Raw genomic sequence first — 17,237 nt, 5'->3', positions numbered from 1 at the left:
TATGATATACCAAAATAGAGAGATATAGATGGCTTTTTTTTTTTTTAGCCAGACATAATATCCGGAAAATAACTGTTTCCTTGATATACCAAAATGCTTAACCCTTCATCAAGCACAACTAATCTAATAGGCACAGCCCTCACATTTTCTCCTCTCCCAGATGGCACAAGCGCTATTGAGTTGCTGTCTCTTATCTAGTCATGTTTTAGTGCATAACATTCACCCATTTCACTCAAAATCTTACTGAACGCGGGTGGTGACTAAAGTGATCTGCTAGGCTCATTGTGCCTGATAAAGCAGTGTTTTGAAAACTTGTATTTTAACTCTCCAGTGCACTAATTGGGTCTGTGAGACCCATGTATATGTATTTCTCATTTATTGACAGGTGACAAGAACAATTTTCTTATCACTAATTTCCTTCCGTCAGGAGCATTTGATCTGAAAGGCATACACCGCTATTTTTTATCTCACCCTGCCGCTTTAAAATTGGTTCAACTGGTTTTAGGGCAAATTTTTTTTATGGTTTCTTGAAGAAACTTGTGTTTTTCTTCTATTGACACCCCTAATAATAATGTTCATCACTTGGCAGTTGTATAAATGAACAGAGTAAGATTGGCTAGTCATGCATCGTTTTAGTGTTACAACACAGCAAGGTCCATCAACAAATGTAATAGGTGATTTTAATTGGGAAATAAATGAAAATGGTGACAATCAAATCATTGGAAAAACGAGTCAAAGACTAGAAACGACACAGAACACAAAATAGTGTTTTGTGCTAAGATTGATTGCAAAAAGGCTTGGAAATTAAGTGTACAGTAGCCACCACTGGTCATAAGAATCAAATCGCAAAAAAAACCAAACACCACTGTTTTGATAGGAAAATCATCGGTTATAAAAATCAAAAAAAAAAAATTATATTCTCAAAGACTGTTACTGTTTATCTAAGTGGTATAGAGCTTGTAGAATATTTTTTATCATTCACAAGGTTATTTGGGGGACTAGCCACCTTATTGTCCCTTTTATGTTTGTAATAAAACCATCCCATATTGACTGTTGTCTCCCCCCCCCCCCCAAAACAGTAAGGATAATAACTTTTTTAGTAAAGTGAGCTTCCTTCAATGAATGACAGAACTTATCCGTAAGAGTGTTTGGTTTTTTAACAACAAAAAAAAACCTGGTGTGTCTTGTCAAAGAAGTTACTGATAAGCAAATCTATCTGGAGTAGTGTTTCCCAAAGTGGGCAATAGAAAGGTCCAGCGGGTTTTAGAAGCTAGGAGTATAACAGGATCCTATGAGTTGGGGGAGGGCGATGATTAAAAAAATATTCTGAAGAGGGGGGCGATGAAACCTTTGATCTAGGGTTATGTGCTTGGACAATAGTCATGACCTCATATCTTGGAGCATAGCCCCTAGGCTGAAATCTTTGGTGGGTCCCTGGGCCACTCTTTTCAGGGGCCCCTATAGGGAATTTATTGCGTGAAAACAAAAAAAAAATGTGAGAATCACCCTAGGTCCCAGGGCTAGAGCCCTGTCAGCCCCATTTTTGTGAGAGTGCTATGACAATAGTACAGTAGTAGTACAGCTACTGTGTAACATTTCAGTCAGTCTACATTAACAACGAATGATGTCTAAGGACAAAGATATGCTACAGATGTTTAAACTAATTTAAAATTAAAAAAAACAAATATTCAATAAGGAATTAATTAAGGTTTTGTTTTTTGGTTTTTAACATCATAATCTTGCCTCAAGGCTTGTACTACATACTCTAGTGGAAACTGGGAGAAACAGCAAAATAATTTCTGGATATAAGAATCAAAATGGCTGAACCAAACGTACTTCTAATAAATGAAGGCTACTGTATGTTGAAAAGAGACTTGACATACTGTCTCTGGTGGCAGTTTGTAGTAGGCTTTCCTCTGTCTGAATGACGCAGTGGTAAGATGTTCGTCTTCCATTATGAAGGATATCGTCAAGGTCCATGGGTTCAAATCCGGGCAAGAACATCAGAAACAAGTTCTTTACCTACTGAGCCTGGGGTGATCACAGATAGATGGCACATTTCCCACCCAACTCCACTGGTTGGAAATGGTCGTATGGCGATATATAACCGGAGTTGATGCGTGGTATAGTTAGCAGTAGGCGGCAATGATCACCAATACGGTCATATGATGTTTTGGTGAAGAGAATCATTCCTGACAAGCCAAAGTTAGGCATGAACCATGAGTTAGGAAAGCACAGATCCGGAGGGGGCGATTGGGGGATGATCGCCCCTAACAAGAGCCAAATAACATGGAAAATTTGTCTGTGCCGTAAAATATAGGCTGATCGGATGATGGACACCTACATAATAAGTCACTTCTCCAATATATTCAAACTGGATCAGTCTGCCTCCACTCCATTTGCAGCTGAAGATGCCTGCCTCTGCTTCATTTGAAGTAGCTGAAGAGACATTTGCTTCTGCTCCATTTGAAGTAGCTGAAGAGACATTTGCTTCTTCTTCATTTGCAGTTGAATGTCTGCCTCAGCTCATTCACAGCTGAAGTTGTCTGGCTCTGCTCCATTCATAGCTGAAGATGTCTGCCTTCACTCAGGAATGGATCCTGGGGAAGGTGGGCAATTGGATTGATCGCCCCTCCTAAGAGCCAAATAATATAGGAAAATTTGTCTAACCCATAAAATATGGGATGATCAAATGAATTTACATAATTCGCTCCTCCCTTCACATAGTCCTAGATCAGGATCTGTGCCCGGTAGTAGGAGGTTTTGTTTAGTCAAATTTCTTTCTTTGTCATGACCTGAAAGGTTTTAAAGCCTAAGTATTAGGTACTACTCACCGTTTTTTTTAAAGATAAGGCATTAAATGTTTATCTCAAGAAGTCCCATTTCATTGATCTCTGAATGAATAAGATAACCTTCCCATACATTGTCTTACCTATGGCAGTGGTGTTCTCAAGAGGTTTACAGATTAATTTTCATTCCAGCTTGGAACCAATACAGCCATGACTATAATAGTGACTACCCTGTCTGGAGTTAGCATCTCAATTGGTGGGTTTTTTTTGCAATTTTTGATTGTTTAGTAACACATTAAATTTGAATGAAGGGGGGAATATACACTGCTGGCCACCGTAAATGCAACACCCTGAAGGAAGCATGCAAATAATATGAAATTTACAACATGCATTAGCGGAGGTGAGATATGCAAATGATTAGAATTTCAGCGCAGACGCACATCACGCGCGCCTGTGGCGCCACTTCAAAGCGCTATTTAAGGCTTGGAGATTTCGACGATTTGAAGTACGGCAATTGTGTTTTTCTTGTGGTTTTTTTCAAAAAAACGATCAATTATGCCTCGTAGAAAACAGCGATCATCTTTTGATCAAGTATCCGAGTTCGACAGAGGAAGGATAGTGGCCTACCGAGATTGTGGATTATCTTTCAGGGAAATCGGTAGTCGTGTTGGACGAAACCAAACAACTGTAATGCGGATATGTGATCGTTGGATGCAGGAGGGTACGACGGACCGACGTGTTCGATCGCATCCACCTCAGTGCACCACTTCACGTGATGACAGGCGTATGGCAGTGACGGATCGCTCAGCCACATCACGAACCATAGCACAGCACATTCAGTCTGTACCGCATCATCCAGTGTCTGCGCGTATCATTCGACGCCGTTTACAGCAGAGTGGTCTGTCCGCAAGACGTCCATTGCTTCGTCTACCCTTGACGCAGAACCACAGACGTCTCCGCCGCCAATGGTGCGATGAAAGAAGGATGTGGACGGCACAATGGAATGAAATTGTCTTTACTGACGAGTCACGCTTCTGTCTGCAACACCACGATGGTCGGATTCGAGTCTGGAGACACCGTGGAGAGAGGATGCTGAACAGCTGCGTTATGCACCGCCACACTGGTCCTGCACCGGGTATTATGGTATGGGGCGGTATTGGATATCACTCTCGCACTCCTCTAGTACGCATTGCCGGTACTTTAAAAAGCCAGCGCTACATCTCTGAGGTGTTGGAGCCAGTTGTCCTTCCTTACCTTCAGGGCTTGCCCACAGCCATATTTCAACAGGATAATGCGCGACCACACGTGGCACACATTGTCCAAAGGTTCTTCGTCAATCGTCAGATTGAATTGCTTCCCTGGTCAGCTCGCTCTCCGGATCTTTCGCCGATAGAAAACATGTGGACCATGGTTGCTCAACGATTGACCCAGATTACATCCCCAGCTGCCACACCAGATCAACTTTGGTAACGCGTGGAAGCTGCTTGGTCTGCTGTACCCCAAGAACACATCCAAAGTCTCTTTGAATCAATGCCGAGGCGTGTGGCAGCGGTGATCTCCAACAATGGCGACTACTCTGGCTACTGATTTTGGCAGGAACCACACTTCACAGAAGTCTATAAATTTAATCATTTGATGCTTGGTCAACATGTTATCTACAAAATAAATATTGTTGCGATATCTCTTGTCTTTCTTGGTGTTGCAATTTGGGTGGCCAGCAGTGTAGATGCACAGAAATTACCCTTAGTGTAACAATAATGATGAATTAGCATCACAAGGACTCAGGTTCGAACTTCGCAGTGGTGGTTGGCCAAAGTTGGTTTTCTGTGGTTCACAAATTTGAGTCATGAATGTGAGCCAATCTCTTCGTAGAAAGTGGCATGACAAACATATAGAACAACCAACAGACTCACAATGGTACAAATATTCAATTGTTACACTTCGCTCAATACACAGCAGCATTAACAATTCACGCACAACACTAGATAAAAACTCAGAATGTTAGGTATGCATGCACACTAGCAGCACAACTAATTTGGTAGTAAATTGCCCATGGCGATAGACTGGAGTTGCGCTCAGTATGAAAGAGAAATAATAATTAATTATCTTACACGGAAATAAAACAAACTTGAAAAAACAGTTGAAATGGAGGAATCTGGTAACCCTAAACCCTATGTTGAGGCATTGGGTTGCGTAAAGTAAAGAAACTGTCATGCTCTAGTTCGTGAGTTTTAAATGCCCTTTTATTATGAAAATTTTCCAAAAATATAATTGAACAGAAATAAGGATAACCAAATGGGTCATGCATTATGAGGGAAAAAAGGCAATCATTCAAGGATAACATCTTTTAAAATATAACAAATCGGGATGAAAACTACAAATTCTACCTGCAAACATGAGGGAAATCGATTTAAACTTTAATAACCTTATTCAGAGGATGCACAATATCTGGCCTGCAAAAATCGCTAAAACAAATCAACACAACGCAAGTAGGACTTCACTTTTTAACTTGCAAGCAGTACCCGTCTCGCAAACAGAATGAAAAGGTTGTGCATCCCGCTTGATACATTATTTATGAAAAACCATAATAAAATTGAAAAACTTTCCCAAAAGGAAAAAACAAATTCTTGCATTTTGCATCAGACCACAAAATTTTCAATCAGATATTCAGCCTTTGATTTTTAATTTTTGATTGATCGCAACAAAGTCAAAAACCTGCTGTAGTTTTCCTCTTAAAATTTCCATTTTTAAATACATTTTTTTTACACTGAAATATCTTACGTTCGGCTCACATATGATAATATAACAAACAATTTTTGTGCTTTTAATTGCACCTAATATCATTCATAAACCTGAGGCATATAAATATTTAAATTTTGAAAAATTATTCATTAACTCGTTCTGTAAAAACGCCATAATTTGCCATTACCAGTTCTTTAGCAATATCTACATCTGCGGTACCATTAGTATCAACTAGCTTTACTGCATAGTGGTCAGTTTGAACTGAACTGGTTTCAGAGTCATCGGATGAAGTACAGTGAATCAAATCTACTGGTTTCGCCATTAAGATTTTCCACTGTGCCCTATGTGTCAAATTCTCAAATAAAGTAACAGCTTCCGCACTCCAGCAATCGCCTACAGGTGAAATGCCAGCAAGCTTACACCTTATTGCTTGCATAGGAAGAACAAGAAATTCAGGTTTCAGTTTGTACATAGAGTCCAATTTAACTACACTCCCATCACCGAAATCAACAAAGTGGACAGTAGCCGCAACTTCTGTAGAATTTTCCTCGACGGATACAACCACTGCTCTGTACCAGTCGGAATCATCATCAGTGAAACGTGCAGCAACAAAATCACCCGGAAAGACTGCTGGCATCGCAAGAGATGATCTTCTGGCATTATCACTATAAAAATCTGTCATTTCATTTATCAACTTGTCCAACTGCACGGACTTTGGACCGCATAACTGGATCCAAAAGTTACTGGGACACTGGATAGCAGAAACATATACTTGAGTGAAGCCATCGGCACTGTTAGACTGCAGTACTTCTTGATCCAAAGTGTTATGCATCTAAAAAGAAATTATAATAATTTTCTCTCGCTTAAAAATATTAGGTACTGTATACAGGATGTCCTGTAAGTGCTAATGCAGCCTTTATCTCATCAACCGTCCATCGTACAGGTATGATTCCAATTTAAAAAATGCTTAAAAAGCATTTAAAAATTATCACAAAAATTACCCAGCACCAGTTTTCAGAGTAAGAATACAGTGTGACTGAAAGTAAAAAAATCTAAATTTTTATACGTTTCTCCTCCCCCCCCATCGTCTAACTTCAATTAGACAGTTGTTGTCCTGTCTCTTCTGAAGCAAACAAAAATCCATATACATATTTCGAGTCTCTTTTTAAATTGGAAACATGCCTATATGACAAATGGTTGATGAGATAAATGCTGTATTACCATTTACAGGGCACCCTGTTATACTCATGTATAAGCTAATCCCTCCCTCCCCCCACTTCAGGACCACCAAAACCGCAATAAATTGGAAACCCATGTATGTATAAGCCGGCCCCCAAAAACCAGTGCATTTTAGAAGGAAAAAATTAATATATTTTCATGCCATAAAATTTAAAATGAAAAATCATTCAAATTTTTCATCATTTCCATTTCTTCTTCTGATGCTCTGAGCTCTACATCGGAAAAGCCAAGTCATCATACAGTATGCCATCTTTACTCTCACTGTGCTGTCATCTCCATCACCACTTTCAAAGTGTGTGTCGTCTTCAATTTCATTCATCGCATTATTGATACAACACTTTTTAAAGGATGTGATGATTTCAGTTGGAACAGAATGCCATGCCTCGTGAACCCGCTGGCACATTAGGCCAATGTCAGGTTTTTTTAAGGCACCCCATTTCGCTGTTTCTTAATCTTTTGAACTCATATCCATTCTGTACATAAATTCCTTAAATAATCTGATGATGCTGATGCTCTCATCTAAAGGCTCTAAAAGCAATGTAAGTCTACCGGGTATTAAAACCAACATTTTAGATTTTTTTTTGGTTTTAACACCATTGGTTCCGTGGGGTTTGAACATAGGTACAAAAATTACTCTGCTGATTAGTAATGCCATGCAAAGTACTTAAATGATGTCACAGATCTTCAACTAGCCATGTAGCTATATTATTTGGTAAAATGGGGAGGCGATATTTTCTCCTCAAAAGCTGACCTATGTATAAGCATACCCCCCCCCCCCCCCCCGCAAATTAAAAATAAAGGAACACATTTTTCAATTTTTCAACAAGAAAACTCGGCTTTCGGCTTATACACAAGTATATATACTACACATTTTTTGAACCTTCGGTAAACAAAAAAAATGTAATCAAGTGGATAGAGTTGTTTTTTTTAGCCCACATAACAAAGGAGATTTTCTGGATATTATGACAAGATGAACTCCGAAAGATAAGCTCACTGTCTCTACCGGGAATCAAAAACTTTGGTTTTCTTGTAATCTGGGCAAATGTTTTACTATTACATCACAAGAAACATGACTGCTTTCCATATAAATTGAGCAAAGTTGTAAAGTCTCTTAGCATGTCACATCACTGTGCGTGCTATAAGATATAAGAAAAGCAAAGTAGCATCTCTCAGATTGATCATCCACTATTGGAAAGTGATAACATGCAGCAAGCTACATGAGCGGGAGGACGTCTGATGTTGACGTCAACAAAGGGACGTCTGATGTTGTCTACTGAAAGCTACCTCTACATGCTACTCAGTTCTTGACTGCACTCTATGAAGGTGAGTATGTTCGTTAAATAATCTTGAAGAAATATATTGAAAAACCGAAGTTTTTGAGAAAATTTATCAAGTCCATACTTAATGAGACATCTGACATGAACTTGGTGAAGGCGTTCTTGTGTAGATAAATAAATAATTATATTTAATCAATTACTACTCTCCATCACAACCCATAAACAGTAATTATCAAATTTTCAGCTTTCCATGTTCATGCAAGGAAAGAGGGAAGGAGACTCATCTGCATGGAACGATGAAGTGAAAAAGTAAACAACCCTACTGCGCATGCACAGATAATGCAAGATGCGAAAATATTTTTCTAAGCAGATTCATCGCAATTCCTCACTCATCTGCTGATGTAGCTTGCTCAAAATCATTAGCAGTGGATGACATTCTTTCACTTTCTCTGCAACAGGATCAGTCTTTCGAATATGAACAACTGCTTATGACTGGTCACTTCTGGTGAACGAATGGCCTCATGATACATTGGTTATGCACTTTCCCAAACTGCAAGTAGACAAGGTTTAACTCCCAGCAGAGACAGCAAACTTTTCTCTCTGGTTTCACCTCAGCATAATATCCAGAAAGTATCTTTCCTTGTTGTTATTAAGTGATTTACGGGGGAAGGAGGGGGGGAAGAGAACTTACAGGTGGTAAGACATTTTCTAGCAGAGAACGTCCAGCAATGCCTACTGACTTGCTCTGTTGCGTCACTTCTCCTTGGGCTATCCTTTCATCAATTAATGACATAGCATGTTCGAGCTGCTCTTTAGTTCCTCTTATGGATATATAACAATCCGAACTTCTGTTTGCAGGTGAGAAATTGACAGTCAAAGAAGCTTCTGATTCGAAACTGATTTGCCTGCAAAGTGATGAATATATACAATAAATAAGAACCATGACAAGAAAATTATTGTAGATTTGGATGATTACTACACTAATTATCATAATTAATTCTCATAAAATATTACAACTTCATCATTTAAACAAAATCCAGCATTTACTCGAATCTGAAGTGCAGTAGACTCTAGCTAATCTGGCACATATCAGACCAGGGTGTGCTGGATCACTACTACTATTAAACTGCAAAGTTTAATCGAGTCTAAGTCGTCATGCTACAAACCACACATGCACATCCGTCCATGTTCCTCTCCAGAACTTTTAACAAATTGGTACATGTTGTGAACCTAATGGAAAGTTTGTCTCTGTATAATGCTAGTTATAGTGCTGCCATCTATTTTTCAAACCACGTGCCGGAATACTGGAAGGTAATTGAAAAAGAAATTTAAATAATACAAACTTCTGTGCACAGACATTCTATGACACGTTTTCCCCTTTTGTGCTCCAAGAAAACCTGCCTAAAAATGCCAGATTACCATGGAGGCTAACTGTTACTGTGAGTAAATAATGATTGTTTCGTAAATAAATTTCATTAATTAGTGTACCAAGAGATTGATTATTGAAACACAGTTATTACAATTTTTTAAATCCGGTGGATAATACAACGGGGCAGATTATACATTGTTTTTTGTTCTTTCTTAAAATTTTGCATTATGTGCCACAACAGATTATAGACAGGAAAATACAGTATGACAAACACTGATTTCAGTGATGTATTGTGAACACAAAGGGCTAAATTTCTCCTGAACTAGAACACTGATATAGTTTATTGTAGGCTCTTTTGTAAGCTGATGGGCAAGTTTTTGATAAATTTGACCGATTTTAGCCAGAAAAGTGTTTGCGGAATTAGCAATTAAAAATTTTGGCAACAATTTTATTTTGAACTTCGCCAATCTTTCAGCGCTTGTAGCTCACCATTAAAGCCAGATATTTCAATGGAATTGGTGTGACCCTATTTTTTACCCCACAAATTTTTTCTGCTCTTTCCAAATACGTGCTTGGGTTTTCGCATGATGGTTTTATGTTCCACTTGGGCTCGTTTATCACCCTGCTTCATTTGGCAGAATTGGTCACATTCATCCTGTATAGTAGCATCTAACTATATTGCTATGCCACACTGAGGAAAAACATGCGTGTGAAAAAAAACAAAAAACATTAGTGTGCATGTAAAAAAACTAATTTTTTTCGTACTTTCGCATTAAATAATTCATTTTCTGCAGATTGATATATGTACCCCTACTAGAAGGAAAACTGGCAACATTAAAAAAAATTCAACATAGACTAATTACCTTCATCTAAACTGAATCTAATGATTGGAATGGTAAAAAGAATAGATTATGGAAACAGACAATTTCATACAAACCGTACAACTTCGCCATTAAGACCCACAACAGATATCCAAGCATTATTTGGCACACGAACTTCTCTCGTGAAGCTTGATAAAGGTTTTGAAGTCAATCTTTTTATTTCTTCTGATGCAGCTTTCACGTTGCGTGGCAACCCTCTTATTGTAATGGAGGCGAGTTCATCATCTATAAAATAGAAAATAATTATACCCCATTGATTTTTTCCCATATCATGAAGATATACATTGTCAGATAGACTAATGAATTTCAGACATGCATGTTTAAATTCATATTAAAATTATTAATAAGAAAAGAAGTGGTTTTGGTGTGACAGATATCCCTGCCATGAAAATGAAGCGGTTTTGTAATATGTTAAAGGGAGAAAAATTGCATGTGCTATAAATTATTGGCATTACAGCCCATAATGCCTGGTAACAGTGTTTTTTGGGGGGACTGATTTCCCCCCCCCCCCTCCACCCACAATTTCATTCTCATCCATTCAAAAGACATTCTCAAATTTCACAACTTTCTGGTAGGTATTTTAATCTTCGCACAGCTTGACACAACATGTGCAGGTTTTTTCAAATTTTGCATATTTTTGCATGTTATATTTGAAAATAATAGTTGGAGAACAAGGCTGTCTTTTAAGAGCATCACGGGCCCCCAAGCCAAGTGATCCTTCTGAGGTCATACCTAGCGAATACCAGAAAATTTCAATCAGATCACATTTTTTGTGAGAACCATCTTCTCGATGCCCGAGTGGGCCTATGCGTTAAGACAGCACTCTTAAAGAATAAAAATGTTTCACTGCATTCAAATTTTCATTAATTACAACCTTTTCAAGCTAATTTACAGATCAGGGCAGATCTAGAGCTTGCTGTTGACGGGTGATTTTTCAAATTGTTGTGAATATGGTGACCATACGCCCTGCATTTTCAGGAGTCTGTTTTTTTTCCCAATCCTGACTTTCTTTGAAAAAAACCTATCTGAGAAGTTTTCACTTCAAAATATAGAGGACAGATGGCACAACAATGATTTTTTTAATGGTTTTTTTGCCTCGGCTAACAAAGATTTTTTAAGATATTTTTCTACCTTGACTAATGTGAATACGGATTTGGCTAACAAACATTTTAGTTTTATAAACACAAAGTCACTAACATAAAGCATCCACGTCATGAGCTCCCTTTTTCCACCAATTAAAAAATAAGTAACTATGACTCGAGTGAGATTAATTCATTTTCACCTCAAAATCGCTTTCCAGATACATCTCTTTCAGAAAGATTTTTGAAAGATATAGACCTACAGTTAAGTAGCAGTAGTTACAATAAGTAACTTTATATGCAATTCAAACACAGGTTATTTATATACAGCGAGAGAGAGAAACCTTGCTACAACAATAATTGATATAATAATAAATCATTCTACATTTTTTCTTCGTTCACAGATTATTGTTATATCAAGGTTTCACTGCACAAAAAAGAAAATACTAGGCAGTAATCAGGATCACCACTATTATTCTTTTTTTTAAATTTAAGCTAAATTCGGGGAACTGCAGATAGTATCTTGGCATTGCTATTCGTGCTTGTGATTTAAGCAGTGAACTTTTTTAACTGCCAAAACATTCCCTCATAAAGTTTGGCTAGTTTTTTCCGTCACCAATAGGCAATAGTTCCGCCAATCGATCACTACTAGAAACTAGCGACGAAGTCACAATTTTATTATTAGTCGCTTTGGTATTGAAATCCAACAAATTTCTAAACCACTGAAAATAAGTAACAATGTAAAATTGAACATTAAGAGCAACCATTTCAACCTTGATCTTTCAACCGGATCGAAGTGCACGTTTCTTCGCGAATCCTTTTAATTGTGGCGCCGCGTTTACCTATGATGTAACCTAGAAATTTCCTTTCAAGTCGCAACTCCACCGAAACATTGCTGTCTTCGTCGCTAATAGTCTCAGATTTTTTGGGATCATAAAAGTATCGCACAATCGCGACCGATACTCCGATACCCACTCCTACGCCCGATATGACAACAAGCTTTTTTATCAAGCTGTCATTCATCATTTATACTTCCGATATTGTCCTCGGTGAACCACTGTTATTATTGTCAATCAATTTCAACGCTTTTCTGAAACATCAGGACGGCTTTGGCTTCACAAAAACAGTTTATCTAGTGTTTTTCTAGGATTAGGTTTTTTTTTTTGCGCCGCGTGAAACGTGAGTCGTCTAGCGTGACATCCCGCCCACTCACCAGCAAGCACGACTGTTTTCCTATAAATCGTAACGCGCCTCACACCAGCGCTTCACGTCGGGCGTGGTCGACCAACTGGTTCTGGAGGAGTCAACTGTGTCGTATGCCACGCATTTCGCCAATCTTCTCTGCATTTTTGTAGTGTTTAGTCAAGGTTTCTAAAATATATGTTGGTCAGTATGGGAAATGGATATGCAGACGACATAACAACTGATGTTCCACGCCAGGAAAATACACAAGCGTTGTATTTACGAGTTGTAAATACAAACATTATAGGAAAATACAAAGTCGTTTTGTCGTCTGCATATCTCCATTCAAGCGTTTTATTTCTGTGAGAACACAACTGAAATGCAGAGATCGGTGGAACGCGCTGCGTACGAAGCCTCGCACGGTTTCATTCATTTTTGTGAGTCGAAGGCCCGGTCAAACACACGTCCAACGAAAAATGAAACGGCTAATCACTCGTGGCCCGGTATGAATAATATCAGGGCCCGGGCCGCGGCCCGACGGTTGAGAAACACTGCTCCAGAAGTCGGCCAATTACACCTGACGTAAAGCGCTGACGTGAGGCGTCTTACGCTCTGTAGGAAAACTGACAGGGAACTAGCCACTTCACAGGCTATACCGTGATAAACAAAATGAAAAAAAAACGTAAACAAAGTGATCAACACGCTTATTAAAGCTGACTTCAAAGGTAAATAGTGACGTTAATTTGAAATTAATTAATTGGAACTCAATTTATTCATCGGTTGCACATCTATTAATTAATAAAGTGTATCTTTTTTCAGGATAAATTGGAAAATAATTGCGCTTGTAGTTAGTTTTTTACTTGTAATGTCTGGGTATACCTTATCAATTTAGATGAATGTAACTTACACAATGACTAAATCAGTTATAAAACACTCACCGAAAGAAAATCCTTTCAAAATAATCTCAAGTTATATACAGTTATTTTCATAATTATTTATTCATAAATTAAGTTTGAGAGATAGCTATGTTATCATTGAATGAGCTAGCTTTTCAAAGCTAATTTTGAAAATGTGATTTAAAGTGTAAAAATTATTGGCTAACAAAACCAAAGATGACGATGCAATGATGAGAGGCAATATTTAAAACCAAAGATGTTGCTAGAATGCTTGTAAAAATTTGTTTTTTTTTCCTCTGCATGTTCTAATTATATTAAAAATGAAAAAAAATTTTAGAGAAAATGTCTCTTCATGCCCAGTGGGAACATGAACAATATCTTTACAAAAATAGCTCTTATTCCCCCTCCCCAAAAAAAGCGGAATTAATTCATTTAATTCTGTGATACTATATTTCATTAGTCATGAAATAAAAAATCTCATTAAATTTGTTGAAATAGTGCTGTGAGAGCTTCAGAAAAGTTCAATTTTGTGCTACTTAATCGCTCCAAAACAGAATATACTGAAATCTGCGATTTACGTCGCAGAACAATTTGTAAGAATTTTAATGAAAATGCATTTCATGAAAAACACACATACTATTATGGGAATTTTTACTTCAGAACATTTCCAGTCAGCTGATGGCTCGTTGCAGAATAATGAAAAGCATTCTGCTTTGAGGTTTAATCATTGTGATGAAAGAAACTATGTTATAAAAAAGTGACAAGCACCTTCAAATGCCCGTGATCTAGTGATGTAAAGCTGAGAACAATACGTTTATTTATACAAAGTCACAGGCCACAGCTGGCAAATTTCTCTATCAAGTAATTGAAATAAAATTGTTTGTTTGGGCCAGAATACTCACTACTTTGTTGTGATTGGACAACAACACCTTAAAAAGTATTTAAGGGAAAAAATAACTATATGTATATATATATATATATAAAGGGAAAAAAATAGTTATTGTAAAAAAATATGAAATCCAGTTAGATTGTTTTAAAAATTTTAATGTCACAAAAAATACAACTAAAAATATGGAAAACTTATGTGAAATAATATTGAAGAGAAAAATTTGGAAATTAAACATGAGAAATATAAAAAAAAGAAGGAAAAAACATCAGAAAATGAAAATTTTGAAAATAAGAATTTTGAGAGAGAAAAATTTCTAGTTTGATTATTTCAACAATTTTCAAAATTAAAATCAACTCCAAAAGAAATACAAGACTGTTGTCTCTTTGTCTATCCATGCTTACGGTGGTTTGTCTATTTCATCTTTATGTCATCATCTTTTACTGCCAAAATGCCAGGCACATCAGGGAAAATGAATGAGTTCATCACTTTATTCAATTTTTTCATGAAAGACAATTCTATATTGCTTCCTGAACTCTTATCTTTAATGACTTGTCCAACATAGAAAATACTTTTCCTTTTTCCATCTTTCAACCCAACTAGGACATAGTAATTTACTTTTAATTCGCTCTTATCAAAGTCTTTCATTCCGAAGCAAAATTCACCTCCTGAAGATGAACCACTTGTTTAAAACTCTTCCAAACTAGAAGTATGATCATGATCAATGATTATTATTTTTTATTTGTCCTTATATTTATGTTCTTGTTATTTTTAAAAATGAGCTTCTTACGTTTATTTCTTTTGCTGTAGATGTTCTTTGCATGGAGTGCTTGTTAGCCCAATAGCATCTTGTTGCTTTTTGTGGCTTTGACAAGGAACCTGAGGTGATGATGAAACAGTTCAAGGCGATTCCATAGAAGTTTTTTGGGCTTCTGCTGTTGTCCTGATTGACTGATCCTTTTGATTAGCATTCACGATATCTGCTGGTGAAAAATCATTATGGCGAAAAATATTACAATTTACAGGCCAAACACCAGCTGATTTGAACCTATTCACAACTTTGCTGACTGTTGCTGCCCTTGCATATGCTTCAGTTAATAAGGTCACAATGTCATACTGGGTAATTGGTTTACCAATGTTTCGCCTAAAAAATTTGTCTTGTTCTTGTATGTAGTAAGAACCTAGTGGCCTAAAAACAGCCATGTGAACTGGTTGCACTCAGTGAGTCATATGGCTTGGAAAATGCAAAATTATGATTTCATTTTCCTAGCAAATTCAAGTACCTTCAAGTTCCTGCTGTGGGTTACATAGCCATCCAAAAGTAGCAATACAGGATTGTCTCTGGAGCACGCAACATTTTTTTTTTGAATAGCTGAAGCCACCTGATAAATAATTTAGTCTTTATGTACCCTCTATTAGAAATATCTACTTCACTTCCTGCAGGTACTCCTCTTTCTAATTCAGGAGCATGTCTTTTTTTAAAGATAAATGTAGGGGAACACAAATAAGAACCGGTAGCATTGATATAGCATACACCTTGCTCTCCGCTGATGGCCTCTGGGGTTTCTTTTGAATTGTGGTGTAGCCACTCTGATCAATGTTAAATACTCATCAATTATTTAGCATGTGTTTATTCATTAATTGGTCTAAAAGGTCAAGTAATTGTGCCATCTTTTCTTCATTGAAACCTCTCTTTCACATGAGAATATAATTACAGTATAATAATCTATATTGAAATCAAATGACTGCTTTGTTTGGATCCCTTAATTGGATCAAATTGGGCAACATTGACTGGTCCAATATAGGAAACATCGCTATTTTGTGTGTGCAAATGACAGCTCATTACAACTGACCATAAAGATATATTTTAATTGCTTATTTTTCTAAAGATACAATCAAAGTATTAGGAAATAAAGTATATTGTAAATAACAAAACAGCATGTTCTTCTGAATATAGTTTTTTAACCCTTAAGAAAAGAGGGGATAAAAAATAGTAACAAGTAGCTGTAACAAGCACAATGTGTAATCTTGCCAATACAACTACGTTGAGGAAACATAGTTGTCTATGTTACTGGAAATATCAAAAATGTGCTATGTACACTTCTTCGGTAGTCCTGCCCTTTTTTATGAAGTAAATATACCAATCTCGATTCTTATTTTTCAGAACAAGAGTTGGTCCAAACTAGGCTACTTTCCCCTATATGCACATAGACATATGAATCAACATCATCATCCCCTCCAACCCCCAGCCTCTCAAGTCTGTTGTTGCCTATGGGTGTTGCTTGTGAGTTATATGTTGAAGATGCCTATCCTTAAAGATGTGTCATAGACATTGTTGCAAAGGGGTGTATATGAAAAATGTCTATTTAATTTTATGTCTTGGGCAATCACAATGTCATTAAAACAGGTGCAATGCACAGGGTGTAAATATATAAAAACTTCCCATCATTCCCAATTGGGGAATGAATGAAAACACAATGTGTAAACATGCTTATTATTTCTTCACAATAAATCTTAAATTAAATTGAACTTATAATGATAACCACATTCTGATTGCATGAACTGAAAATGTTAATATGGATTTGTGTTGGAGAAATCATAACTCAGTGATAATATTAGGCTGAATCTACTGTATTTTGAAACTAATTAATTTTCAGAAATTATTTGAGGGAACTGGAAAAATGTCTCAAACAAGCCACACCTGTGGGGTGATATTTGTCACTGGGAAAAAAGTCTGTTCACATAGCAAAGCCACAAACACAATGGACTTATGATGGTGGGAAAAGACATTGTTTCACAGCCTTCATTATTTCAAGCTAAAGCTTTGATATTTCAAAACTTGTATGTGATGCACCTGTCAAATTCATTGCCTCTGACAGGGAATTTCAAATTCATCA

At 37.0% G+C, this 17,237-nt stretch overlaps 2 protein-coding genes across 4 annotated transcripts in view; one reads left to right on the top strand and one right to left on the bottom strand.

The window, feature by feature from the left end:
• Positions 1–5,014: 5,014 nt before the first annotated feature.
• LOC149089793 (tudor and KH domain-containing protein-like) lies at positions 5,015–12,672 on the bottom strand. The gene is made up of 4 exons (XM_089247828.1): positions 12,150–12,672; positions 10,354–10,522; positions 8,739–8,952; positions 5,015–6,363 (listed from the first exon to the last, which is right to left on the bottom strand). Exons 1-4 carry the CDS (start codon positions 12,400–12,402, stop codon positions 5,674–5,676), a joined length of 1,326 nt encoding a protein of 441 aa, XP_089103954.1. The 5' UTR covers positions 12,403–12,672; the 3' UTR covers positions 5,015–5,673.
• A 478-nt stretch (positions 12,673–13,150) lies between these two features.
• Positions 13,151–17,237, top strand: part of Dcr-1 (Endoribonuclease Dcr-1) — a 35,920-nt gene continuing 31,833 nt past the window's right edge. For 2 of the 3 annotated variants that reach the window (XM_089247638.1, XM_089247579.1), the window contains exons 1-2: positions 13,151–13,283; positions 15,151–15,460. In XM_089247638.1, coding sequence (XP_089103764.1) covers positions 15,449–15,460 — 12 coding nt within the window. In that variant the 5' untranslated portion in view covers positions 13,151–13,283; positions 15,151–15,448. The remainder of the gene's footprint in view (positions 13,284–15,150; positions 15,461–17,237) is intronic. The other variant, XM_089247716.1, reaches the window with a different exon arrangement.

Source organism: Pholcus phalangioides, unplaced genomic scaffold (assembly GCF_987345545.1).
Source record: "Pholcus phalangioides strain wild (caught in Gottingen) unplaced genomic scaffold, Ppha-v1.0 ptg000001l_1, whole genome shotgun sequence".
Lineage (NCBI taxonomy): Eukaryota > Metazoa > Arthropoda > Arachnida > Araneae > Pholcidae > Pholcus > Pholcus phalangioides.
Note: the sequence above shows the minus strand (reverse complement) of the source record. Positions and strands in the feature narration are given on the sequence as shown.